The 27,989-nt window shown below is 44.2% G+C and overlaps 2 protein-coding genes across 3 annotated transcripts; one reads left to right on the top strand and one right to left on the bottom strand.

Annotated features, from left to right (window-relative positions):
• The first annotated feature begins 10 nt into the window (after nt 1-10).
• pi4kaa (phosphatidylinositol 4-kinase, catalytic, alpha a) lies at nt 11-23,963 on the top strand. Of its 2 annotated transcripts, none has more exons than XM_019278647.2 (54): nt 11-248; nt 4,374-4,490; nt 4,572-4,665; nt 4,897-4,985; nt 5,588-5,660; nt 5,748-6,010; nt 6,089-6,155; nt 6,239-6,387; nt 6,469-6,534; nt 6,608-6,704; nt 6,786-6,977; nt 7,067-7,167; nt 7,375-7,504; nt 7,587-7,713; nt 7,796-7,891; nt 7,967-8,150; nt 8,232-8,332; nt 8,424-8,592; nt 9,439-9,489; nt 9,580-9,688; nt 9,784-9,920; nt 9,999-10,132; nt 10,218-10,300; nt 10,385-10,455; nt 11,521-11,645; nt 11,729-11,810; nt 11,893-11,976; nt 12,056-12,145; nt 12,226-12,345; nt 13,234-13,326; nt 13,432-13,588; nt 13,669-13,796; nt 13,874-14,032; nt 14,116-14,267; nt 14,346-14,453; nt 15,048-15,175; nt 16,193-16,348; nt 16,432-16,511; nt 16,605-16,804; nt 16,971-17,058; nt 17,137-17,304; nt 17,391-17,444; nt 17,581-17,701; nt 17,836-17,965; nt 18,296-18,366; nt 18,987-19,059; nt 19,138-19,318; nt 19,396-19,500; nt 19,586-19,711; nt 19,817-19,937; nt 20,021-20,180; nt 20,436-20,525; nt 21,152-21,235; nt 21,318-23,963. In XM_019278647.2, the coding sequence occupies exons 1-54, from the start codon at nt 150-152 to the stop codon at nt 21,367-21,369; spliced, it is 6,285 nt and encodes a 2,094-aa protein (XP_019134192.1). In that variant the 5' UTR covers nt 11-149; the 3' UTR covers nt 21,370-23,963. The 2 variants fall into 2 exon arrangements, with proteins under 2 accessions (XP_019134192.1, XP_019134191.1); XM_019278646.2 differs by having other exon boundaries at nt 15,048-15,268.
• On the bottom strand, nt 22,415-27,856 carry hic2 (hypermethylated in cancer 2). The gene is made up of 3 exons (XM_010750709.3): nt 27,606-27,856; nt 26,404-26,640; nt 22,415-26,327 (listed from the first exon to the last, which is right to left on the bottom strand). Exons 2-3 carry the CDS (start codon nt 26,620-26,622, stop codon nt 25,233-25,235), a joined length of 1,314 nt encoding a protein of 437 aa, XP_010749011.2. The 5' UTR covers nt 26,623-26,640; nt 27,606-27,856; the 3' UTR covers nt 22,415-25,232.
• Between the last annotated feature and the right edge of the window lie 133 nt (nt 27,857-27,989).

Raw genomic sequence — 27,989 nt, 5'->3', positions numbered from 1 at the left:
CTTGCCTCGCTCTGTTTGGACGTGGCGCTCGCCGTAGCTGTCATCAGTGCGGACTTAGCAGCAGCTCGGGCCGGATGAAGATGTTTGTGTTGTTGTTGTTGTTGTGTTAGTGTTTGTGTCAGGACAGCTGTTTAAAGAAGAAGAAGAAGATGTCTGTGAGCGGCGCGGGAAACAGAGGCTTCTACTTCAACACCGTGCTGAGTTTGGCGCGCTCTCTGGCTGCTCACCAGCACGCGCCGTTAGAAAAGGTGAGGGAGCTAACGAGCTAACACCTGTCCGACTCTCTCTGACACCGAAGGCCCGAACTTACCTGCACTCACCTGCCAGAATCACCTGTATCAAGATCCTAAAAACACCCTGACAACCTCACAGCTCACCTGTGTGCGTCACACCTGTCCTCACTGACGTTAAAGGTGGCTAACGGCCGAGCTAATGTTAGCTGTTTATCTCCAAACTAGACTTTATTTATCTGAATGTGTCAGTGTGACAGGAAGATACATGTTTAATCACACATTTCTATAGTTTTATTGTGTGAGAAATGTGAAATATTGTTATTACACTCACCTGTGCAGGTGATTAATCATGTTTAAAGCACAAATACCAACATTTAATGACGCCTCCAGGTGTTTTAATGTCAATAATTGCTGCTTTTCTTCTTGTTATGAGGTTAAATTGAATATTTTTGACTGTGGATGTTAGATTTAAAGTATTTATTTGACTGTTTTATCACATTTTTACTTTATTAAGGACAGTCAGAAGATAAAACCTCTATAGTACACTAGATAAAGAGACAAAATACACAATAAATGACAATGCACAATAATCTGCATTTAAAAAAAACACCTCAGATCTCACCACAGTAATGTTAGTGCAAACAATGAATTAATGAGACCCTAGAATAATCTGCAGATTATTATTACTTTATTATTATTATTATTATTATTACTTCCAGGTGTTTTAATGTCAATAATTGCTGCTTTTCTTCTTGTTATGAGGTTAAATTGAATATTTTTGACTGTGGATGTTAGATTTAAAGTTTTTGTTTTACTGTTTGATCACATTTTTACTTTATTAAGGACAATCAGAAGATAAAAACTCTATAGTACACTAGATAAAGAGACAAAATACACAATAATAATAATCTGGATTAAAAAAAAAACACCTCAGATCTCACCACAGTAATGTTATTTTGTGAAGCAGACAGCCCGCCGCCTTATATCTGTGCATAACTTTACGTATTAATGCAGAACGAGGTAACGAAGTGTCTGCACACGCCAGACTTACATGTAAACACATGTCAGACTCTGGATTTCGTCTGTGGACGTCTCTTTGCACACGAATCATTCAGGAAATGCAGTTTGTCTGCCTTCTTTACCTCGAACAATCGTAACATTTCTTTGCATTATATTTAAGCTTCACTAAGACGGACAGAAGATACGTCAGGCGACGTGTCGCAGTGCAAACAATCGATTAATGAGACCTCTAGAATAATCTGCAGATTAATTAATAACAATAACTGCAGCCTGATTAAAGGCTGAGCGTCCTGTCCGCTCAGTGTTCAGTTGTTCTGGCAGAGATCCATGAATTCAGACCAGCTCCTAAACACTGAATCAATCTGTAAACGAAGTGTATTTTCAAATAACAAATTGTCGATGTGTCTGGCAGAGGTGATCAATACTAAACGAGGACAGCGATGACGGGGAGCCGCCGCAGGGCTGCTGAAGTCCCAGATTCATTGTCGGTTGTTTTGTTGCTTTTAAAATCTGTGTGTGAAGTCACAACGTTAAAGTACAACAGCAGCAGAATGTCGCTCTGACACCGTCGGTATTTCAGTTTATATTGCGAAAAACGAGCTGGTTTCACGTCCGATCTATAAATCTCAGTGTTTTTGTTCTCGATGTGGAACTTGGAGGCAACAGGAACTCCGAACTGGTTAATCTGTCCGTGACAAAGAGGAAGGACGAGCTCCATATTTACATTTTCAGATGTATTATTAACTCGGCGCACGTCATGGCAGGCAGCCTGAGGGAGCACGGACCAGAAAACACAAACATGACGCCGCCTGATCTCACTGAACATGTCAGACGAAGAGATCAGCTGTTTGTTAAGTTAAATAACTGTAAAGTTGTTTTTGGAACGATGCCGTTCGCCTGGATTTGTGGTCGGGGATTAAAGCAGGCGACAAGGGGAAATGTTAGAACAGGAAGTTATAAGCTGTGTCCTTTCACAACAATGTAAGCTCCATGAAATGTTGCTGCAGGGTTTTGATTTCATAATTTAGTTCCTCTAAATAAATATTTCCCCACCAGGACTGTGAAATCTAATCTGCATCATTTTCAGCAGATCAGCTGTTCTCCGTAACATCGTTTCCGTCCAAATAACGAAGATAAACTCCAGTTTTAGTGAATAATGCTGCATTAATCCTGCAGCAATTACATATTTTTTTAAATAATATTACTTGTGGCTAAAGCGAAAGCTTTGTAAACAGCGATTTTCGGGGGAAATTTGGGAAAGCTCACACCGATGTTTGTCCTTGTTTTCTGCCAGCGTCTGTCCTGATTTCATTTTGTCTCCGTCACCTAAAGTCAGAGAAGTGAGTTCAGAGTTAAAGAGTTTAAGTGTAACCAACAGAAAAGGAGCTTTGCACCGTTAATATGTGACGCTGAGTTTAATAAAAAGTTTTCTGGACTCCACCTCTAATCTTTTACTCTATAAGAAGTCAGAAAATTGTAAACACAAAACAATTTTCAGTTCAGTTCGGAGCTTTATTGTCCCTCCAGGGGAAATTTGATTTGCAGTGACAATGCAACTTACACAACAAACAATAAATAGACAAACAATGACGCAAAGTAAAGCAACCAAAACTTGATTTAAACAATCCTAAACGAAGTTAGAATATAAGTGACAGAAGGCAAAAAGTCTATAAAAGATAAACAAGTGCCACAAGAACAGTGCAATTTAAGAATTGTGCAAATTAATTGCATTGATTGCACGAGGAACAAAGGAGAATTTATACCTATTTGTTCGTGCCCTAGGTAGCATGTATCTCCGTCCAGACGGCAGAGAAATAAATTCCTGCAACAATCAAGCAGAAAGTTAAAACTGACTCAATAAAAGATCGATAAAACAAAACCATTAAGGTCTTATCGACGTTAAAAGATTTTAGTCTGTGCAGAAAGTATAATCTCTGCAGGCCCTTTTTACAGATTGCTGAAGTATTTAGGTCATGTGTCAAGTTTTTATCAATTATTGTCCCCAGATATTTATAAGAGTCTACCATCTCCACTGCTGTACCCTTGATAATGGTTGGATGGGCTGTATGTGGAGTTTTCCTAAAATCAATGACCATGTCCTTAGTTTTTAGGACAATTTTATATATAGAATCACGCAGAGACGTCTTCAGATAAAACATTTAGTTTGAGTCTAAAATCTGAAACGTTCAGACGTGACGTAGAAAACAGCGGCAAACGTTTAAAAATCGTTTCAGCAGCTGGTTTTCAGTAGATCGGCTGATTGCTTTATTGACATCCCGTTTGAGTTCTCCGCCGTGTGAGTGCTGCGTCACATAGACCTCTCTTGTTGGTACAGTAACCTGCTTTTCAGTCGGGATATTTAGTTTTGTTTTATTGGCTTAAAGGTCAGTTTGTGTTATGGAAGTTTTCCGTTGGTTCAACTCCAAAGTGTTTTTCCATAAGCGCCGTGTTTCCTGCTGAGCTGGTGTCTAAAGCACCGAGCACAAGCAACAAACTGAACAGCCCCTTTTTAAATTGAATTAAAGTTTTGGCACTGACAGATCTTTAGTTTTTTAAAACTTTAAACTTACTCAGTTTAAAAGACACTCAGCATTGAGTAATGGATAAAACCTCTGAATGTTCGGCGTATGTTTGACGTCACCAACAAGTTTTCAAAGAGACATTTCACCTGTCAGTCAAAGCGTCCACGCTCTTAATCCTGCATAACTTTAAGCCTTAATATAATGTGAACAGGTGAGTTGTATATAAATTCACCCTCAGTACAGTTGTCATGAACGGGGAAATTAGCTACAGAGACCAAAACTGTTTTTTGTACCAGGCTGTAAACATGTTTATTTCTGCTGTGAAGTTGGACATTTGGACATGGGGACTTATGGAGACTGACTCACTTCTGGAGCCAGCCTCAAGTGGACGTTAGAGGAACTGCAGTTCACTTCACAGACACGGATCTCTGTTTAAATCCTCGTCAAAGTCTTTTAGCATTAGGTTCATTAATACCAGAGGCGGTTCTGGCTCCATTCCTGAAGAACATTTAGGCCAAACTGAATCATCACCGCTGATGCAACCAGACGTGATCGACTGTATCCATATAAGAAAAGATCTGATCTCGTCCTCCCACAGGTCCAGAAGCTACAATGCATGTGTCCCGTGGACTTCAGAGGAGTCTTCCAGCTGGACGAGCGGAGGAGAGACGCCGTCATCGCACTGGGCATCTTTCTGGTCGAGTCAAACCTGCAGGTAAACATTTCTCAGCTCTCCTCTTCGTCGTGCGCTGACAGCGGCATTGTTTTAACGCGCTCTGGAAAACTTGTGTTACAGCACAAAGATGCCATCGTCCCGTATCTCCTCGGGCTGCTCAAAGGGCTTCCTAAAGTTCAGTGGATCGAAGAAAGCTCCGAACGCAAAGGACGAGGTAACCGCACACCCGGGACTCTATTATTAACGTTAGTTTTGCTGGTTTGGGCATCGCTGCTCTGTAAGCTGATCCAAGCTCATCCCCGTCACTCCGACACCTTCTTTAAACAGCAGTGACAGTTTTAATCCTTCCTCCTTTTGTGGTTTAACAATTAAATATGTCACATAATATTCACTATTATGATTTAGTCTAATCTAAAGTGCTGTTTTTTTAATATTTGTCTTGCAGAGATTCTTCCTGTTGCCGAGAACTTCAGCTTTTCTCTCGTAACGCTACTCTCAGACGTCGCCCAACACGATGAGACCTTACGTGGACAGGTGTGTGTGTGTGTGTGTGTGTGTGTGTGTGTGTGTGTGTCCTCTCCAGGAGTCTAAACTCTGAAGCTCGACCTGTTGTTGTTCTGACTTTGTTTATTTCACGAAGCAGCTTCTAAATCTGAGTCTGACTGAGATTTATGCTGCGAAAAAAGTTTAATTTGGTTTCAGAGAGAGCGAGCGGTGGTCAAGAGACGTAGACAGTGAATGAGAGTGAGCAAGCGCTGACATCGATTAAGTCGGTTAATCAGAGAAATAAAAAGTTATTTCCTGAGTGCCTGATCATGTCTGATCTAAGTTACCGCTTTCCTTGTCATCTCTGAATTTATCTGACTGTTCACAGTGTAGACATAGACAGTAAACACTGAGATGGAGAGAAGGGAGTGATATGAGACAAACGTCAAACGTTGTGGTCGACCAGGGTGACCCAAAGTTTTCAAAGTTATGAGACTGGAAGTCTGGGAGACTCATATTAGCTTCAGAACAAGGACTCTGGATTTTGTCCACCGTCACATTCATTGGGTTTGTGTTAGTAAAGACAGGAGGAACAAAAACTGTGAAACTATCTTTTTTTAAATATGATCTTGTTCATGTGGTTTCTTCAGATCCTCGAGGCGCTCATGGACATCATGCAAGTCCTGCAAGATATCTGCAAGAATCCAGAAGCTTATGACAAAGGTGCCAACACAACTCACCTCGTGCTTCCTTTTTAAAAGTTCATACTTTCAGCTTCTAACGACATCCTGTGAACCTTCTTCTGTACAGAGTACCTGTGTCGGTACACCGTGCCCACCCTGCTCGGTGTCGCCCGAGCCTTCGGCCGATACAGCAACACCGACGAGCCTCTGCTGTCCAAGCTGTTCCCTCGACCGGTCGCTCCTGTGCTGCCCACCCCCGAAGAAACCGACGCGGTGCACCGGCGCTCCTTCAACGACTTCCGCTCCATCATGCCGAGCTCTCTGCTCACGGTGTGTCAGGGAGACACTCTGAAACGCAAAGCCTCGTCTCTGTCCAGCGTTTCACAGCAGGTAGAGACGATTTAAAGAGAAAGTGACAAGCCTGTAAAAATAATACCTGCGTACAAACATGTTTTTCTGTGTTTTCAGGCCAGTCCGGAGAGAGCCTGTCTGACCCCGAGCTCGCCTGCTGATCCCTCTGCGCAGTACTTTGAAGGTCAGCCCCTGAGCAGACGGATGAAACAGGAAAAACATCAGTGACTTTCTGAGACTTGACAAAACTCTGCTTTCCCTCTACAGGTTCATACCTGCCCGATGGCAGCGCAGTGGACCCTGATTATTACTTCTCCACCATCAGCTCCAGCTTCTCCGTCTCCCCTCTTTTCACCGGATGCAGCTCCGGAGAGTTTCACGTCCCTCTGGATATCCTCCGACAGCTCCTCCACATGGTCAGCGGAAGCAGATGCATCGCGAAAATGTTGAGATGCAAATTCGATGTATGAAAGTTTAAACTTGTGTCTCTCGAACAGGTTGAACAGTTTGTCTCTGAGTCATTTTTAAAAACGCTGGACGACACGTTGGCAGAACTTTTAGAGGTACGACTCTTTGCTACAGATTCTCTTTCTCTGACACGACAGAGTTATTGACACATTTCTACTTTCTTGGCAGTTGAGTCCTGGTCTTCATCTCTACTACAAAACCTTCAGTGATCCTCTGTATGTAGCTATATTTAAAATGCTGAGAGACACCCTGTACAATTTAAAAGGTAAAGAATCCCCATCTTTCTTCAGATTGTTCCAAAGTTTTATCTCCTTTTTTCTAACGATGTATGTTCTCCGCTCACCAGACCTTCAGACGGACTACGTGAAGGAGATCCACGACTTCGTGCTGGAGCAGTTCAGCAGCAGCCAGTCGGAGCTGCAGAGGATCCTCCACGACGTCGAGTACCTCCAGAGCGAGCTGAGCCCGCTCAAGCTGCGCTGTCAGGCCAACGCCGCCTGCGTGGACCTCATGGTGTGGGCTGTGACTGAAGAGCAGGGTGAGGACTCGCAGGTTCATTCATTCGCACATGGAAGTGATCCGTCTTTAGAAGTCATCTCTGAAAAAGTCTTATTTTTTTCCCCCCAGGAGCTGAGAACCTTTGCACCAAACTGTCCGAGAAGCTGCAGTCCAAGACGTCGAGTAAAGTCATCATCGCTCACATGCCCCTCCTCATTTGCTGTTTACAGGTGACCGCTTGTTTCTTTACATGTACATTCACATTTAGTAAAAGGGAAACAATCAAGGTACAGAGTGACAAGGGGGATAGATTTATCATGTCCAGATGTTGGTGGTGTGGTAGAGGAGGTCCTCTCTGAAGATCTGGAGGTCTTCAGGAGGTTTTTGAAGGTAGAGACGGGGAACGACAGACGAGCAAAGTTTGTTTGTGTCCTCAGGGTTTGGGTCGCCTGTGCGAGCGTTTCCCCGTGGTGGCGCACTCTGTCACGATGTCCCTGAGAGACTTCTTGGTGGTTCCCTCTCCTGTTCTGGTGAAGCTCTACAAATATCACAGCCAGTACACTCCAGGTAACGTCGGAGCACTCAGCAGCTGGGTATTATATCCACTTCAGTGTTTTCTCACCAAATCTTTAATTTATTTTCTAATCAGGCGGCGAGATAAAGATCCACGTGACCAACGAACATTCCCAGTCGACGCTCAGCACGCATTCGAGCAGGAAGAGCCAGCCGTCCATGTACGAGCAGCTGCGGGACATCTCCATAGATAACATCTGCAGGTGAATGCACCCACAGACACACCTGGGCGTAGTCTCACAGAGGTTGCCGCTTGGTATCAACTCGACCTTTATTCTCCCTCAGGTGCCTGAAAGCCGGACTCACGATGGATAACGTGATCGTAGAAGCTTTCCTCGCCAGTCTGTCTAACCGTCTCTACATCTATCAGGAAAACGATAAGTAAGCCAGGCGTCATGTTGTCATAGTAACTCAGACGAGACCTTGCGAGTGTATTTACACCCGTCTCTTGCTCAGGGACGCTCACTTGATCCCGGACCACACCATCAGGGCTTTGGGTCACATTGCCGTGGCCTTACGGGACACTCCCAGAGTGATGGAGCCCATCCTCCAGATCCTACAGCAGAAGTTCTGTCAGCCGCCCTCCCAGCTCGACGTCCTCATCATAGACCAGCTTGGCTGCATGGTCATCACAGGCAATGTAAGTATCCAAGTATCTCTACCTGTTTTTATTGTTTTAGCACTCATCTAACATCCAAACACTTCTTTGTCTGTTTTCCAGCAATACATCTACCAGGAAGTGTGGAACTTGTTCCAGCAGATCAGCGTCAAAGCCAGCTCCATGGTGTACTCCACCAAAGACTACAAGGACCACGGATACAGGTGATGCGTTTCTCCTCCTCCTCCTCATGTCGCAGATTCACAGTTTTTGTAGTGAGAGTTGAGTAAACGAAGCTTCTCTCTCTGGGTGCAGACACTGTTCCTTGGCTGTGATAAACGCTCTGGGGAACATAGCAGCCAACCTTCAGGCTGAGCAGATGGTCGACGAGCTGTTGGTCAACCTGCTGGAGCTTTTCGTTCAGCTGGGCTTGGAGGGGAAGAGAGCCAGCGAGAGAGCCTCAGACAAAGGACCGACTCTGAAGGTATCGCACAAATAGTGCACAGTGCACGCATCTGCAAACACGTTAACGCCATAATGTCGGTTACGATGCTGCAGCTTCAGCTGGTTGTACACTGTGTGGGCCAGTCGGAAGCAACTTTACAACTCACTCCCCTCCGGCATCAACAAAAAAATCACTCTCATGCCTCCAACTTTTCCAGAACGCAGCAGCAGCAGCTCGGCTTCTAACTGGTTTTAACAGACAACGTCACATCTCACCGATTTTAGCTTCCTGTGCGTTTTTAGGATTGATTTTAAGATTGATCACTTTTAAAGCCCGTCCGGGTCCCCATACGAGCCAGCTCGCAGCCTTAGATCCTCCGGTTCGTCACTTCTGGTTGTTCCTCGACTCTGGAACGACGAGGAGATGAGGCTCGCTGAATCAGTGAATTCCTTTAAATCACTTCTTAAAACTCATTTTTACAGACTTGCCTTTTTGTGATGTTGTCTATTTTAACTTTTATTTATTTTATTATCTCTTCATTTGCTCATCTAAAGACATCCAAAGTGTTCAGACGTGTTCCTCTGCACCCGGAGGCGTCATTCCTGAGAATCGCCTCAGTCTTTTGTGTTCCTTTGTCATCTTGCATACGTCATGCACGGCATACTTTGAACACTCTTGTGCTGCACTTGGTTGTGTAACAGGAAAAGTGAAAAGAACTTGAGAAATCCCGTTAATCACAGCCTGTAAAATGTGTGTGATTGTCAAATTGTTTGTTTTGGAAAGTCACATGCAGCTGCCAGGTTCTGATGTCCAACCGACGCTGTCCAACGTCCCAACAAACACTTTTTCTGAGTCATACCGACTCTCCTTGTTTGTCTTCTGCAGGCATCGAGCAGTGCTGGAAACCTCGGTGTCCTCATCCCAGTTATTGCAGTGGTGAGTGCACAACATTTTCTAGTGATCACACTTTAGCACGTTAAACCACGTCAGTGGAAACAAAGCAAATATAAATTTGTTTTCTGTTAGCTGACTAAGAGGTTGCCGCCAATTAAAGAAGCAAAGCCACGTCTGCAGAAGCTCTTCCGGGACTTTTGGCTCTACTCTGTAGTCATGGGATTTGCTGTCGAAGGCTCAGGTTGGTTTCACATTTTCTATCTTCATCTTAACTCGCTGATACATGCCGCGTCATCAAAACGCCTGACGCTGACGTGCTCCTGTTGAAACCTTCAGGTCTGTGGCCAGAAGAGTGGTACGAGGGAGTTTGCGAGATCGCGACCAAATCGCCGCTGCTGACGTTTCCCAGCGGGGAACCGTTACGCTCAGAGCTGCAGTACAACTCTGCGCTGAAGAATGACACCGTCACTCCGGTATGAGAGCGCGCACACATGCACAGGTACGCTCACGTTAAGTTACACCTGAGCTCACGGTTTATTGCCGCATTTCAGGCGGAGCTGAACGACCTGCGCAGCACCATCATCAACCTGCTGGATCCTCCTCCCGAGGTGGCCGCTCTCATCAACAAGCTGGACTTCGCCATGTCCACATATTTGCTGTCCGTTTACAGATTGGAATACATGAGGTATAAACACGTCTGCAGAGTCTATGTTGGCTCATGTGCTCATTCATCATCAGCGACTGTAATGTCTGATTGTGATGTCTGTCAGGATGCTGCGCGCTCTGGACTCCGACCGCTTTCAAGTCATGTTTCGATACTTTGAAGACAGAGCGATACAGAAGGATAAATCTGGTAAGCAGAAGACAAAAAAAAGACAGAAAACTTGTGCTGCTACTTGTTCATTGCATGCATTAATATTTCAAATATTCTCTCCAGGCATGATGCAGTGTGTGATTGCTGTCAGCGACAAAGTTTTCGAGGTCTTCCTGCAAATGATGGCGGAAAAAGTAAGTGAGATGTTTCCAGAGAAGTGAAGAGGAACTCGTATTTTGTCTCTGAACGTAACCGCTGTGAAACAATCAGGACGTAACTTTTTATTTTTCTGATAAACGACTTTATCGATGCCGACGCTCCCTCACTCTCATTCACCAGCCAAGTCGCTCAACCACAGCTGACTCTTTCTCTCTCAAACTTATGGGACACAAACCAAATTAAAGTTCTTCATGTCTCTATTTCGCAGCGTCAGACTCAGATTTAGTAGAGTCGAGTGGACACAGTAGTTTTTTCTGACAGTTTTTTTTGACGTGACAGTCAAACTGCTTTGTTCTTATTCACTGAAGGACTGCACAGAGTTTTGTGCTGGTATCATCGAAGAAAAAACGTAAAAAATTGTGTATTTGAGGTCGTGCAGTGTACGTAAGGTATTTTAAGGTGTTCCCCTGTGTAGAGGTGCAAAATATAGGAGAAGCAGAGTAGATTAGATAGAATCTAACGTCTGGGAAAAGCAGGTGTGAAATCTGCAGCGCGGGTCACTGGGTCCAAACACAGAGAGAGAGATACTGTGACAAAGTCTGGACAATAAAAACCCGACAGCAGCAGCAGGTTAAAACACGTCTTATAACGTGACTTAACAGCAGCTCTCCATTCTAGCCCACAACACAAAAGAGCAACAGCAACAGCTCGACCCTCCACCGCCGATATCCTCCCCACCCCGGTCCTTATGTCCTCGAGATGCTGAGATATATTAGTGATGGTACTGTCCAGAATATGCTCCAGCTTGCTGTCAATCAGGTCAGAGATATTATTTCAGGTGCTGCCGTTCTTTAAAATCATTTTAATCGAGGAAATAAGTGGCACATTAATCAGGTATGAGTCTTCTGGATTGAAAGACAAGCAGTCAAATACAGACCTGTTGTTCTTCAGCTGGCCTCAGACAAGACGTGTGCATGTCAAACTGATACAGGAATACTAACATACTTATACGCAGGGCATAAAACTTTCACCACATACACGTCATTCAAATATCGGTTCGTCGTTGATCTAACCTTGATTTTAAAATGTTACATTTCCAGCCTAAAACCAAAGCCCACGAGGAGGAGCTGGAACGCCACGCTCAGTTCCTCTTGGTCAACTTCAACCACATCCACAAGAGGATCCGCAGAGTGGCTGACAAATATTTGTCGGGCCTGGCTGAAACGTGAGTCTGCGTTTTAAACACCGACTCTTTAACCGGCTGTTTTAAAATGCAGCTGAGTCGAACGCTGTTTTCTCTCTCTGCAGTTTCCCACACTTGTTGTGGAGTGGCCGCGTGCTGAGGACCATGTTGGACATCCTGCAGACACTCTCCCTCTCGCTCAGCGCAGTAAGTGACGGACTGATCATCGGCGTAACATCGGTCTTTTTATCGGACGTGCACGCCCTGACTTGTTTCCTCTGTGTTTCAGGACATTCATAAAGACCAACCTTATTACGACATTCCAGACACGCCGTACAGAATCACTGTCCCTGACACGTATGAAGCCAGAGAGGTGATATTATTTTATTTGTATTTATCTGATTCTTTTTCAGAGAAGTTTTAAAACACATATGTTGTGTTTTTAATCACAGAGCATAGTGAAGGACTTCGCTGCACGCTGTGGGGAGATCCTCAAAGAGGCCATGAAGTGGGCGCCATCTGTGACTAAATCTCACCTCCAGGTGACGTTTACACCATGAAACTCAACATGATGAATAAAGTTAACATGCTCACCTTAAACTCTGTCCTTCTTGTGTTTCAGGAGTACCTGAACAAACATCAGAACTGGGTGTCCGGTCTCTCCCAGCACACGGGCCTGGCCATGGCTACAGAAAGCATCCTGCATTTTGCTGGTTACAACAGACAGAGCACCACACTGGGGGTAAGTCATGTTCATTGTCTGCTTTTTCTAACACTACACCATCGGAGAAAGATGAATCTAGTGACTTTTTCACATGCTACATGTTAGTGGTGGTGAATTTATACATTTTTAAACAGTTTAGGACGCTGTAGCTGGTCGGAGTAGCAGATTGAGTTAATATCAAGCGGCAACCTTCGTTGCTGTAAAGTGGCATAAAACTGCAGTTCCTCTTGTCGTCCACTTGAGGCTGGCTCCAGAAGTCCAATCCAATCCACTTTGTTTATATAGCATGATTTTTAGCAAACCCAGGGTTTCCAAAGTGCTGCACAACAAGATAAAACACAATAAATAAACAATAGAAACACAATAAAAACATGAAGTAGACAATAGAAAGATAAAAAAAACAATAAAATAAATAAATAGCACTACCCACACGAGATAAAAAATAAATAAATAAGTAAATAAAAATATGCATGTATACACAAAAAATCATGGTGTCAAAAGCCAGTGAGAAGAGTCAAGTGAGTCAGTCTTCATAAAATCCCCATGTCCAAATGTCCAACTTGCAAATTCTGCTGTCAGGTTAAGAGACAGTGCAAAGTTAAACGAGCACATCTCGTTCCCCCTGATGACACAATGTTCTCTCTCTGAGGAAACTGGATCTCTTGGACTTGTTGATTAAAGCTTCAACTGTCTCAGCCTGTGAGAGAACAAAAAAACACCTCCTCATATCATCAGGACAGTGACGACGCTGCTCCAGAATATCTCATGGACATTGTGGCTCTTCCTATAAATGAGCAATAAAAATAGAGAAAGACGAAGAGCGACGTCAAACGTCCTCCGTGTCCAAAAAAAGGGGCTCAGAAAAGTGTCTGTCATCGTTTACATGTCGTCTGCTCTCACCTGTAGTCCACTCAGCTGACCGAGAGGCCGACCTGTGTGAAGAAGGACTACTCGAACTTCATGGCCTCCCTCAACCTCAGGAACAGATACGCCGGAGAGGTGAAACCACCGAAATCGTTATTAATATTATTATGATTGTTATACTGTCTGTCCACAGAATTCGGAGTTGTTACACTTCAAGTCTTTGCTCCTCTGTGTCTGCAGGTTTCGGGTATGATCCACTTCGCGCAGGCAGTTCGTGGACAGTCGGATCTGGGCCGGCTGATGATCAAACAGATGGGAGAGGCTTTAGACTCCGCGCAGCCTGAGGCCTTCACCGAGGCCATGTTCAAACTGGCCGCCTTGCTCATCAGCTCCAGAGGTTCGTCTTTGTCTCCGTGCTCGTCTTTGCTGTGATTGTGTTTGTCGTCTGACTGTCGTTTTCTCTCGACCGGCCTCCAGACTGCGACCCTCAGCTCTTGCACCACCTCTGCTGGTCTCCGCTCAAGATGTTCACGGCGCACGGCATGGAGACCGCCATCGCCTGCTGGGAGTGGCTGCTGGCAGCTCGAGTCGGAGTGGAAGTACCGGTACGGAGACGCGTTTTATCATTTCCCGTATAACATATTGTGTGTTCACACTATCGATCTCCTCTCCTCCTGCCTAGTTCATGCGAGAGATGGCGGGAGCGTGGCAGATGACGGTGGAGCTTAAGATGGGCTTGTTCTCAGACGCTCAGGTGGAGGCCGATCCTCTGGCTGCATCAGAGGAGAGTCAGCCCATCCCGTGCCCTCCGGATGTCATCCCTCACCAAATATGGATCGAGGTCAGACAAAGAACATCTCTAACTCCTCTCTCCTTCCACTTACCGCCTCTGACGTCTGCCTCTTTTTTTTTTTTCTCCTCCAGTTTCTTGTCCAGAGATTCGAGATCGCCAAGTATTCCAGCGCAGATCAGGTGGAGATCTTTGGCAGCTTGCTACAACGCTCGCTGTCCCTCAACGTGGGCGGTGCTAAGAGTGGCCTCAACCGCCATGTGGCTGCCATCGGTCCTCGCTTCAGGTACGAAAACACACACACACACAAAGCTTAAAGATAACGTATGGTGTGTTTCATGATTTCTTTTTGTCTGTGCTTCAGGCTGCTGACTCTGGGTCTGGCTCTGCTCCACTCGGACGTCCTCACCAATGCAACTGTAAGAAACGTGCTGCGAGAGAAGATTTATTCCACGGCCTTCGATTACTTCAGGTACCGACACACGCAGAACGAGTGCAACGACATTTTCACACAATTGAACAATTAATCTGTGTGATATTGTTTCAGTTAACTGGTTACTAATTTAGGCTGCACTCAGACAGAATCAGGCGCTGCAGCGAAAACAAAAGAAGTTTCCAACTTTTGGAAAAACGCCGCCTATCAGCCGTTCAGACCAGTCAAACCTCCACAAACTCTGACACTTTAACTGTTGTTGTTGTTCTGACTTTGTTTATTTCATGAAGCAGCTTCTAAATCTGAGTCTGGCTGAAATTTACAGAGACACGAAGAAGTTTGAGTTGGTTTGAGAGAGAGAGCGAGACAGCAGGTTGGTTGAGTGACGCAGACGGTGAATGAGAGCGAGGGGGCGCCGGCATCGATAAAGTCAGTTAATCCTGATTATTTCATAGCGGTTACGTTCAACACAAATAGACCCAGCAGCCCCCACACCACCGGACAACCTTGCGTAGACTCGCTGCAGCGCCCTATTCTGTCTTTAACGTCTGTGAGACTTTCATCGCGTTTGTTCGTGATTCATGAAACACGATTAAAAATATTTACCTGACTCTCTGTTATCCGTCTCCCCAGCGTGGCTCCGAAGTTCCCCACCCAGGGCGACAAGCACCTCCGCGAGGACATCAGCATCATGATCCGTTTCTACGCCAGCATCCTGTCCGACAAGAAGTACCTGGCAGCGTGCCACTTGGTCCCACCTGGTGAGCTTGGTACTACCCCAGCCCCGAGCACGCTCTCTGCCGGGATATTCGGATCGCTTATCGTGTCCAGCACTTCTCCGATATCTATCTTAAGTAAGCCTAAAGCGGTGGAGCTCGGACTGCACCGCAGCAGGGGCATGTTTTTGTTTTTTTTTCTCCACGCGTGTCAAATTTGACGCTGTTTGTCCTCACGACGCTGCCGATAGATCCTCGCATCTATCGATGTTACAACTTTCTTTCAACAACATTCTTCCTCCTGGTATCTCTTATTTTCTCACCACAACACTTCGTTACACTTCATGTCTTTATTTCTTCAACTTTCTTCAACTTTTCGGCATCTTATTTAAACTTCAATCTGTTTTTCATCCTTTAATTTCAAGCAGCCGTGAGGATAAAGCGCAAATTTGTCAGCTGCGTTAAAGATGCATGATTTATTCATCATGTCATCCCACCCGTCTGCCCCCCCCCCCTCTTTTCCTCGATCAAACTTCCAAAGAAGAAAATTTCAAATCAAAAAAATGTTTTTTCTTCCACCCCAGACAATCCTCTCTCCTCCTCTTCATCCCCGACGACCACAGAGAAAAAGACTCATTTTCATACCGCACCGAATCGCTTCAGGTAGACCGGTCCTCTAACCGCTGATCCTGGATCCGATTAATCAAGCTCCCGCCTCCCTCCCGTCCTCGCCCGCGCATTAACGAGTAAAAGTAACATCTGACCCAGTATCAGTGGTTTCAAGGCAACTTCTACCTACATGTGAATCCCGTTGGATTTCCCCGCTTCCAAATGCATGACCATCACAGCACAACACAGCGCAGGACTAACTGACGCAGCTCATCTCGCTCTTCAGAAACTCCCCTCATCATCGATCACACTGTTGATGTTTCTCTCTGTTTAGAAGTCGTGTAAGAAACGTACGACGTGAAACTGGATTGATAAAGAGTGAAGTCGCAGTTCGCACGTGCACGTTTCTGCTCGTCTCCGCTCGTGCTTGAGTGTGTTTTTGTGTGTGAACAGACAATCAGGACCCGTCTTTGAACAGTCTGTCGGTGATGAACGCCGCCGACCTCAGGAGCAACATCGACTCCAGCTCACGCTCCCAGCAGAGCGGCCAGGGATGGATCAACACGTACCCGCTGTCCAGCGGCATGTCCACCGCGTCCAAGAAATCAGGTAAAGCTGCTGTCAACCCCGAGATAAAACCGACAGAGCGAGAACACTTCACTCACTGACTGCACCTCCTCTCCACCTCTTAGGCACGTCAAAGAAGAGTAACCGAGGGACGCAGCTTCACAAATACTACATGAAGCGCAGGACTCTGCTGCTGGCCTTACTGGTGAGAACCGATTTCTGATTTTTAACCCTGCTCACTGTCAGCCTCTCCTCATCGCTCCTGTTCTCCCGTCTTTGTAATTCGTAATCCCTCCAGGCCAGCGAGATCGAACGCTTGACGACGTGGTACAACCCGCTCTCCACTCAGGAACTGGCCATCGCCACAGAGCAGTCGGTGGAAACCAGCATCGCCAACTGGAGGTCCAAATACATCAGTCTGACGGAGAAACAGTGGAAGGACAATGTCAACCTGGCGTGGGGCATCGCTCCTTACCTGGCTATGCAGCTACCAACGAGGTAATCACTCGCTCTAGCCTCCAGTTTCAGAGTGTAATCCCACTGTGGTAAATATGTTCACCTGTACTCGAGTATTTGTTCTTAAAAACCTCTTCTTCTTCGTCCTTGTGGTCCAAATCACCTGTGGTACAAACACTAACACTGATCCGATCTTCTTTGTTTCCAGGTTTAAGAACGACGCCATCGTTGCAGAAGTTACCCGGCTGGTGAGACTCGACCCCGGCGCTGTCAGTGACGTACCCGAGGCCGTCAAGGTAAAGATCACTCGCCTGGGCACGGCTGTCGACACTGTTCATGTGTTTGTGAATGATCTTTGATATTTCCCTTCCCAGTTTCTGGTGACGTGGCACACCATCGATGCCGACTCTCCTGAGCTGAGCCACATCCTGTGCTGGGCTCCGGCAGATCCGCCCACCGGCCTGTCCTACTTCAGCAGCATGTATCCTCCTCATCCTCTCACCGCTCAGTACGGCGTGAAGGTGCTGCGCTCCTTTCCTCCGGTAAGTCACTCGCTCGTGGATTTTTGGGGATTCCTTCGTGTTTTTTTTCCTCACAGCTCTGTTGACGTTTGTGTTTCTCTTCTTAGGACGCCATCCTGTTCTACATCCCTCAGATTGTTCAGGCTCTCCGTTACGACAAGGTAAGATGATAAAACACGAGTACGTACTGTCTTCATCATGTTTAGTTACATTAAAGCAGCTCAAGGATCAGAAGCCAATCAGGTAACGTGAACTAGACCTAGGTGATAACGAACTCTGACGCTCTGTCCCGCTCAGATGGGTTATGTGAGGGAGTACATCCTGTGGGCGGCCCAGAAGTCTCAGCTTCTCGCCCACCAGTTCATCTGGAACATGAAGACCAACATCTTCGTGGACGAGGAGGCGCACCAGAGAGATCGTGAGTACACGAGTGTGATTTAAAGATGTAACTAAGGCGTTCTTCTTGTAATTATATTGCCTTGCCTGATGGGAACACCCTCATCAGGCCTAATTAAATCAAACGAAGTAATCGCATTAATTTAATGTGTGCAGCCGACATCGGGGACCTGCTGGAGCAGATGGTCGAGGAGATCACGGGTTCTCTGTCGGGTCCGGCCAAAGACTTCTACCAGAGAGAGTTCGACTTCTTCAATAAGATCACCAACGTGTCCGCCATCATCAAGTAAAGTCTTTAACTTTATCATCAAGTAAAGTCTTTAACTTTATCATCAAGTAAAGTCTTTAACTTTATCATCAAGTAAAGTTTTAACTTTATCATCAAGTAAAGTCTTTAACTTTATCATCAAGTGAACTCTTTAACTTTATCATCAAGTAAAGTCTTTAACTTTATCATCAGGTAAACTCTTTAACTTTATCATCCAGTAAAGTCTTTAACTTTATCATCAAGTAAAGTCTTTAACTTTATCATCAAGTGAACTCTTTAACTTTATCATCAAGTGAACTCTTCACTGTCTACAGATCGTCCGTAAACGAGGAAATGTTTGTTTTTCAGGCCCGTTCCAAAAGGAGACGAGAGGAAGAGAGCGTGTCTGAAGGCTCTGTCGGATATCAAAGTCCAGCCAGGTAAAATACAAACTATTCCTGCAGCGACCTGTGACGAGCTGGCGACTCGTCCAGGGTGTTGTACCCCGCCTCTCGCCCCCCGAGTCAGCTGGGATAGGCTCCGGCCACCCACGATTTATTTATTTATAATTATTTATTAATTATTTTACATTTTCAATTTACTTTTACTTACTTTTTTTAATTAATTCATTAATTTTATTTATTATTTTTTTTTTATTTTTATTTTTTTTCTCATTATTATTTTATTATTATTATTCTTTTAGCTTTAATTTATTTTTTAAATTTAAATTATTATTATTATTATTTTTTCTTTACTTATTTATTTATTTTTATTATTTATTTTATCTTGTGCGGGTAGTGCTTTTTATTTATTTTTATTGTTTTTTATCTTTCTATTGTCTACTTCATGTTTCTATTGTGCTTTATCTTGTTGTGCAGCACTTTGAAAACCTTGTGTTTGCTAAAAATCGTGCTATATAAATAAAGTGGATTGGTTCGTGTTTCATAATCCAGCTGCAGCTCGTGATGCGGCAGTGTGTCTATCAAAGGAAGTCTAAACAGAGAGAGAACAGTAACGTTGAGTTTTGTCATGTGAATATTTTTTTTTGTTTGTTTTTTAGGCTGTTACCTGCCGAGTAACCCTGAAGCCATCGTGCTGGACATCGACTACAAGTCTGGGACGCCCATGCAGAGGTAAGGCCGGGTTATAATTCACGCTTCATCGGCGCCTAAATCCGTCCGTACGCTCACATGTTTCCTCCGTCGCCACAGTGCCGCCAAAGCACCGTATCTGGCCAAGTTCAAGGTGAAGCGCTGCGGGGTGAGCGAGCTGGAGCGCGAAGGTCTCCGCTGCCCGTCCGACTCTCTGGAGGACGGAGAGGAGAATCCAGACGGGTCGCGCAGGGTTTGCTGGCAGGCGGCAATCTTTAAAGTGGGAGACGACTGTAGACAGGTACGGCACTGAACTCTGGGACCTTTCAGGGTTAAGGTTACTCCGTGGTGACCTCCATGTGTTTCTCTTGTCTCCAGGATATGCTCGCTCTGCAGATCATCGGGCTGTTCAAGAATATCTTCCAGCTGGTCGGTCTGGATCTGTTCGTCTTCCCTTACAGAGTGGTGGCCACCGCACCAGGGGTAAGACTCAGACTGGAGACTATAAAACATCGAACTTTAGTTCTGTAATCAGGTTTTTTTTATTGACTGACCGTCTTTCTCTCAGTGTGGCGTGATCGAGTGCATCCCAGACTGCAAATCCAGAGACCAGCTCGGCAGACAGACGGACTTCGGGATGTACGATTACTTCCGTAATCAGTACGGCGACGAATCCACGCTCGCCTTCCAGAAGGTGCAGAAGTTTTTGTCCTTTTTTGTTCACCTCAGATTTCCTCTGTGTTATCAGAGATCACTGCGAGGATTTCAGGTCGCTGACGTCTTCCTCTCCTTCCAACAGGCTCGGTATAACTTCATCCGCAGCATGGCCGCCTACAGCCTCCTGCTGTTCCTGCTGCAGATCAAAGACAGACACAACGGCAACATCATGCTGGACAGCCAAGGTCACCTCATCCACATAGGTACGGTACCTGGACGTCGACGTGGACTCCGCTGTGGACTGGACTTCTTCTACATGTCTGCTTTGTGTGGTTTTTCTCTCCAGACTTTGGCTTCATGTTCGAGAGCTCTCCCGGCGGTAACTTGGGCTGGGAGCCCGACATCAAGCTGACGGATGAGATGGTGATGATCATGGGCGGCAAGATGGAGGCCACGCCGTTCAAGTGGTTCATGGAGATGTGCGTCAGAGGATATCTGGCTGTACGGTACGAACGCTGTACACATCCTTACACAGGCTACCTGATGCCTGTAGAGTTCATTTTTAGGATTTTATGATGACTTTACAGTTTGAGGAGACGCAAACTCTATCTCAGACTTTTAAAATGATCTTCCAATGATTCCATTCGTGTTTTATTTTCTTCAAAGTTTTAAGTTAAATCTGAAGATTAAAGTCAAAAGAATCCACACAGAGAAATATTAAACTTGTGGTTTAACTCGTTGTTTCCTCTCTGGACGTGAAGGCCTTACATGGATGCTGTGGTGTCTCTGGTGACGCTCATGCTGGACACTGGACTGCCGTGCTTCAGAGGACAAACCATCAAACTCCTCAAGTAAGTCCATCAGTGTGTCGGAAATTTGACCATGACTGTGACAAACAGAGCGAACTGTGTGGACGAAAGATTCAAGTTTATTTATATTTATTTCTTTGGCGTGTTGCCTTTATTTGACAGTTATATATTATCTATATGCAGCTTAACGGCTGATTATTTGATCCACACTCTTGGAGGTCTTTGAGGAGAAACAATCCTCTAAAATGTTGTTTTATTTCTGGGAAATCATTTGGAGAGTTATCGCCGAGCCGCTCGAACATTTCAGTGTCTTTAAGCTCCTTGTTTTGATCTTTACATGAAACCTTTGTTTTTAGTAAACGGTTGTCAAAAGGCACATTTTAAAATGATATGAAATTATAATTAGATCGATCTTTTGTATCGGAAATACATAAATTCTCTGCAAACAGCAGCAAACAGCAGACACGGTTAGTAACTGGAACATTTTTCAGAACAGATTTTTCAAAACAAAGCTAAAAAAAAGTCGACATTGGACTCACGAGCAGCTGTTTGTTAATGTTTGAGGTTCACGTCGAGTTCTGCTGCCCCCATGTGGCCATAAAACATAAAAAGCAGCTTTAAACCTTTAAATGTTTTGTGTTTTTTTTTTTTTTTTTTTTTTAAATCAGAGGACGGTTTAATCCTCAAATGAGTGAGAAAGAAGCGGCGGCGTTCATCATCAAAGTCATCCAGAGCTGTTTCCTCAGCAGCAGGTGAGTAAAATCCCAGCAAACACCAGCATGACGTTACCTGCCGTGACACAGACTGACACCTTTTTTAACTTGTTCTCAACAGGAGCAAAACGTACGACATGCTGCAGTATTACCAGAACCAAATTCCTTACTAAAGATCTCCTGCCGGACCTCCACTGTACCTGAACATCCACTTCTGGATGATTTTAAGAAGACGGCGGCTCGATTTGAGAGAGACAAGAAGAAGAAGATGGCACTTTGATCGTAATGCTCCGATTTTATTCAGCATACTGTACGTCATCTGATTTTATAAATGTGCGTCTGAGTTTTAAAGTAGTTTAACTTTAAAGAACCAAAAGAGGTATTTGAATCACCCTTTAAGTATTTTTCTTCTCGATGCTGTTTTTGTTAAACACCAACTAAACTGTCACACTTGGAGGACGACGATAACGGGACTGTCAACCCATAACGGGAGCCGTATTTTACACTGTTCGTCGAAGCAGCCGTTCTCATCGTCGTCGTCGTTTTGTTTCTATGCTGTTCACCACTTTAATGCACTTTATAGATCACAGTATTTCACCGGCTGCAGCTGCCTACGATCAAGACTTTAAACGGAGATCATACGTGAGATTAAAACAATCAGCCGATCAGTAAAATATAAAAAAAAAAAACAATCAATCAGCATTAAGCGGTAGTCTTTTAGAAACATTACGGTATTTAGAGGATAATTATGCTGTAATATTTACTGTAGAGTCACAGCTGTTTCTCTGTGACGTATGCGTAACCTGTAGAGTTCTACGTGAAGAACATATTTATCAGAACATTTTAAACACTTTTAACTCTGCTGCTTTGATGCTTATCGTCAAAGGCGGTCATGTTGCACATCTTCATGTCTTCAAGCTTTTTAGCTTCAGTTCGTTTTGTTTTTTGTTTTTTTTCCACTACAGGAACTCCACGACAAAAAAAACAAACGTTTAACAACCTTCAGTTTGCTGCTCGGTTACGACTGTTTGTTTCCACTGGATAGTTTTTGGGTACGCGTCATTTAAAAAAGGCAACAACGTGTTTTTACGTCAGTCGTTTATCACCTTTATAATTAATAAAGTAAATTTTGTTTTAAAAAGTTTTGTTCTGAATCTATTTACTACAAAGTTCTTCTAAAAATCCAAATTATTTGGTCTCTTTACTGATAAAAACCTGTTTTTTAACGATTGTTGGATGGATGCTGGAGTTAGTTATATATCAATGTTTTCATATTTGTTTCCAGTGTTTGTGATATTTTGTGTTTTACAAACAGAGGAAACTTTCCCTTTTCCTTTTTAAAAAACTGTCTAAACGACACTGGGTGTTTATTTCTGACTTCAATGTAACAAAAGAACAGAACTAATCCAGTAGAACGCCCATAAAACTTAATAAAACCTAAATCCTGATCTGTTTTGAGTATTAAAGTATTTGAGTATTACATTTATTTTCTTAAATGTGGTTAAACCCGTAGTGTGCTCCCCAACGCTGCAAACAACCAACAGTTTTACACGGACAAATGACAGTTTGTTGTCAGTACAGACGAGTAGCAGCTACACAAGTCTGTGAACTTTGTTTCATTCGAGGCGATTTATCAAGCCGCTCTCTGAAACAACAACTCTTTGCACGTAAACAGACTTTGATATAAAATCGAGGGCGTTCCCCTTTTTTAATAATCTCCCCGTCGCAGACACGTTGTTGCCGTCTTTCCGCCTGAGAGTACCTAAAACTTTCCTGAGCAGTACGGCAGGGTATTATTAAACAAGTACCAATACGAGTACCTTTTTAGAGTGATACAGATTAAAGTACTTCAGTCAATACTTATTAATACCATCATGTGCACGGCGTTCAACTTGACCACGGACTGTCATAGCTGTGGTCAAAGAACGGTTGTGTTGCGATCAAAGCCAAGCAAACTTCAACTTTTTCTAGATGTGGGTACCAAAATGATGGAACGCTTGGGTTACTTGGTTCTGGGTTGTTTCCTGGTACCGAGCAGCTCCAGGTTGGAGAACAGTGCAAATGAATAAATAAAATAAAAAGCTGTTCTGGTTCCTGTAGTGGGAAAAGTCCGATAATAAAGAGCTGTCAGGAAAGTCTGGTCAGCTCTACGTCACAGCATGTTTGTCTCAAATATTTTGTTTGTCCTGTCTCAATAAAACGTGTCCGATTACAGGTTGTTCTACATGTTTGCATACCCTTTGTAGCACCTGTGACCCTGTTTGGAAACATTCCCGTGTGAGTCGTAGCGATCCTGTCGGGTTCAGGTCGTGTCGGATGATCTTACTGTTACTGATGCAGACGATGAATAAACCTAAAAAGCCATTTCTCCTACCCTCGGTAGAAACACAACTGTAGTAATACTTGACAGAAAAAAAGACTTATGCAATATATTCATGGATGTCGATACAGTACTTGTGTGTTGTGTTCAATGAAATGCTATAATTCCTTCAGTCCTTGTGAGGAGTGTTTTATGTCGCAGCTGCTGTCTTTGCATCACAGAGGGATGAACTTTGAGTATTTACAGAGCCTTTTTTTAATGTAGTGGATTAAATGTCAGTTATCCCTTAACGTCCACCGTTATCTGTGAACCACAAGTGTTTATCAGTGTGTTATACTGTGTGTGTGTGAGTGTGTGTATCATTGCCGGTTCAGATTAAGGTCTCATCTGTTTTATTCTGATAATGTGTAAAAAACTTCTTATTTCCAGATTAAATGTGTGTACATTTCATCAGACTGCTGATTTATTTGTTCGTTTAACTGTAATCTTTATTGTTTGGTCTCCACGTTTACTGTCATCGTTATATTTAAAGGAACAATATGTGAGTTTGGGTGTAACAGTGACATCTAGTGCCTAAAAATTGGTACCGCAGATTGAACAGACTGTAAACTGTCTCAGATTATCTCCAATATTTACTCGTGTTTTAACAACTTGTGGAGCTTTTTAGGTTGGGTAGAAATGTCACTCCATTGATCTACTTTGTTTGACTGCTTCGACATCTCGACATGGGCACAGGACGCAAAAACACAAGCAAAAAAAGAAACACATTGGCTGTAGTGTTGTTAAGAAACTCATATTTCCTTAATCTCTAATGACGTAACACAGTTATTAAGTGATTTAAACAGTAAATATCTCACATATTGTCTATAAACAGACTTAAACACAAACACACCTCACATCCAAAAACAAAACAAAAGCCAAACGAGATATAAATACAACAATATTTAGAGTTTATTATGAATAATAGGAAAACTGTTTATCACGCAGCATGCACACTATTATTACACTGTAGTATTGCAACTTATATTTGTGTACTTTCATTTTCATAAATATCACTTTTATTACGACTTATTCTCATTTTAATAAATCATTTTTGGTTCATTTAAACTCTTCATGTGCGGTCCTCCCTCTTTCTTAGGTTCTTCAATTGTCTGGGATTTGAACCCGGTACCTCTCATCAAAGTTTAACTGAGCCAAACATTGTGTTATGTCAGTATCAGTAGTGAGTGCATGTGCTAACTTAACCTACGTGAACCAAAGCTAAACACGATCAACAACCAAACCAAAGAGCCTTCCAGGAGGAGGCCAAGAGGACGTCGTCCCGAGATGATTCAGCTTATTAAGGCTGCAAGACGAGGCGGGAGAGGCCTAACCAGCAGAAAACAGTCCTGCAGCAGCTCAGTGCCCCAGATAAAGAGTCTCCATGTCCAGAGTCTTGGATACCGTGCTCAAGTTTGTGGTAAAGGCTCAAAGTTTTTATTAGTTTGAACTATTTCATGTGATTTTGTAACAGAAAAATCACAAGATTAAATAAATTGTCACATTTTTAGTGCTCAAATCCAACCTTCGAAAAACTATTCTCCCTGTTCTGTCAGTTAATTACTTTATCCTATACTTACACTCACTGGATCATATAAAGTTTTATCATTTATGAGTTATTAGTGTATAAAATGAGGTATAAATTGCACTAAAGTTTGTCTGGTTTGAGCTATATCTTCAGATCACTGTGTGCATCTTCAAGTGGCTGATGATGCTCCGTTGCTGGGAGAACTTCACCCCGCAGAGGTGACACTCGTACGGCTTCTCCCCTGAGTGAACCCGCATGTGCTCCATCTTGCGGTACTGCCGCGTGAAGCGCATGCCGCACACCTCGCACGCGAACGGTTTGACCCCGAGGTGGCTGCGCATGTGCCGCGTCATGGTGCCCCTCTGCGTGAACAGCTGCCCGCAGATGTTGCAGGAGAAAGGCCTGCTCAGCAGGTGGATCCTCTCGTGCTGCCTCAGCAGAACCACGTCCATGTAGCTCTTACTGCACACCGAGCACACGTAACAATGTGGCGTCACGTCTGGTTTTGTGTTTTCTTTCAGGGACTGTGGTGGCAGCTGATCTTCAGTCTTGATGAAGCTTCCCTCGTCTGCGTCCTCAGCTTTGGTTCTCAGCTCTTCGGCCGTGTGCGAGCTGACATGAGCGATGAACTGCTCAGAGCTCGGGAAGGCTTTCCCGCAAGGAACGCACAGATGCAGAGTGTCGGGCAAAGCAGGCTGAAAGATGTTCTTTGGAGCCGAATCTTCCTGTCCAACTTCGGCTTGGACCTCCAGCTCTGACAACATCTTTTCCCCTTCTTTGACTTCCTGTCTCTTGATGCATCGGAACCTCTTGTGGACCCACGGCCCGCCACGCTCTAGTCTTGGGTAATAGGAAGTTGAGGTGGAGTTAATGGGAACATCATCAGATGAATTACTGCTTCTTGCCAGCTCTTCGCTGACCCCCTTTCCTTCACTTTCATTGATCTTCACTGCTGCTGATGGGTTGACAGACCCACATTGTGCAGTAAGAAGCTCCTCCTTGGACAGATCCAACGCTTGGAGTCCATCTTGAGTTGAGTTTTTGACCTCCATACTCCCAGAGCGATGGTGGAGGTGGCCGTTGGTGGTCAAGGAAGAGCTGCAGGGTTTGCAAAGTATCCTGCGACAGAGAGCTGCTAAGTCTGACAGCTGAAGGTAGGAAGCAGCTCTGAGGAGTGCGGACACACCCAAGTTACTCGCGTGGTGAACGGTAGCCAGCTGACCTGTGTAGATGAAGTCCAGCACCTGATAGAGCATGAAAAACATGTCGTCACACACCTTTTAGATGAACAGAAATCACGCGTTATGTCGGATGGCTCACCTCTTTGAACACAGAGGGCTTCACCATCTTCGTGTTCAGCGTGATGAGGTTGTCGCGCAGCACAAGGCATTTAAAGTAGCTGCTGCAGGCTGCCAGGACGTTCTTGTGGGCTCGGAAGAGAACGTTTTCCACCATGATGATCACGTCACACAAGTGTCCTTTGGATCGTTGCTGGTTCAACTTCATCAGAAGTTGTCCGGTGTAACTAAGCTGCTCCATCTCAAAGACTGGGAGAAACTTAAGACAAGGAGAAAAGGCCAACAACTTATTACAGCAAGAACAGTCATAATATCGACGAGATAAGATGAGGGCTGCGGTCGAATCAGTTTAGGAAGATTCCTAACTGAGGAAAACAACCTCAAAGTATTTAAGCGGCTTCAACAGAAAGGAGATAACGCTGCTCTGCATGTCTTTGCAGGCCCATGTCTACAACATCCACCATTGCATAATTACGTAGCCATGAAGGTGGAGTTAGATTCTTTATAAACTGTCCTTCACATCTTTCCTTTGACCTATATATATATATCTATATACTACTCACAAAATGTTAGGGATATTTGACCTGAAATTTCTGGAAAATGTAATGTTCTTAATCTCAATTTAATGAAACAAAAGTTGACAACAGTGGTGTGTATACCACAACGAAACATGCCAATGACTCAGTAATTTGTCACGTATCCTTGACCATCAATTACAGCTCGTCTCAGACGTCTCACGCTGTTCACAAGTCGACTTATTGCAACCCGCTGACGCTCTAAGCTCAGTGGTAACTTCCCTCTGACTACATCCTGTTTGAAACCTCACTCACCTGACCAGGTGCTGTTGATGGATTGTCAGGTGTCGTCTAAATGTGAGTGAGTTATTACAATCTATCCTCACCTATACTAAAGCGTGGACCTCATCTTTAGGAAAATCAGGTTATTAGGCTTCATCATCTGGGGACCCTGATTGGTTGTACAAAATATTGTTTCAGGTAGCTGTTGAGATATTTCACTGGATAAGTTTGAGCTGTTGGTGGTGCCACAAGAAATATCTGAGAATCACCAAAGTCTACTGGATTCATCTTCTGGGGACCAGAAATGCCTGATGTACATCTCAAGTTTGAGATATTTCTGTCACAGTTTAGGGTAACCAGGAACATGAAGGATAGGACTACAAAGGCAGAACAATGGTTTCATAATCACAAAGGTGAATGTACTTACAGGTTCTCAGGCCGGTACAAAAGCAGTCCAAACATGCAAAGAAATCCTTGAAGAACCAAAGTTCATGAGACAGGTAAGGTCCAAGAAAACAAAGAAGGCTGGACACTGACTAAACACACGAGTGACAGGACACAGGTCAAAACTCATCAAGTTACAGGACACCTACAAAATAAAACAGCCGCCAACAGATCACCATCCTTTGTGCCACGCCGCTACACGCGGGGCGACTATCAGCGAGAGAAAGGTGTCAGAAACAGACAAGAAGACTCCACCCTGCACACTTCTATCTGCAGCACAGCTACAGTGCACAGAATACAAACACGACTGTAAAAACACTCAATGTGAATCTTTATTTTCTCAGTTTACGGGAAGACACTACAGGTG

Source organism: Larimichthys crocea, chromosome IX (assembly GCF_000972845.2).
Source record: "Larimichthys crocea isolate SSNF chromosome IX, L_crocea_2.0, whole genome shotgun sequence".
Taxonomy (NCBI): domain Eukaryota; kingdom Metazoa; phylum Chordata; class Actinopteri; family Sciaenidae; genus Larimichthys; species Larimichthys crocea.
Note: the sequence above shows the minus strand (reverse complement) of the source record. Positions and strands in the feature narration are given on the sequence as shown.

Excerpts from the sequence above, each read along its gene's own strand:
- hic2 (XM_010750709.3), bottom strand. The coding sequence starts at position 26,622 with ATGGAGCAGCTTAGTTACACCGGACAACTTCTGATGAAGTTGAACCAG. Across the intron at positions 26,328-26,403 it reads AGCCCTCTGTGTTCAAAGAG|GTGCTGGACTTCATCTACAC; the intron begins GTGAGCCATCCG and ends ATGCTCTATCAG.
- pi4kaa (XM_019278646.2), top strand. The coding sequence starts at position 150 with ATGTCTGTGAGCGGCGCGGGAAACAGAGGCTTCTACTTCAACACCGTG. Across the intron at positions 12,346-13,233 it reads GACAGAGCACCACACTGGGG|TCCACTCAGCTGACCGAGAG; the intron begins GTAAGTCATGTT and ends TCTCACCTGTAG. Across the intron at positions 17,305-17,390 it reads TGCTGCGCTCCTTTCCTCCG|GACGCCATCCTGTTCTACAT; the intron begins GTAAGTCACTCG and ends TTCTCTTCTTAG.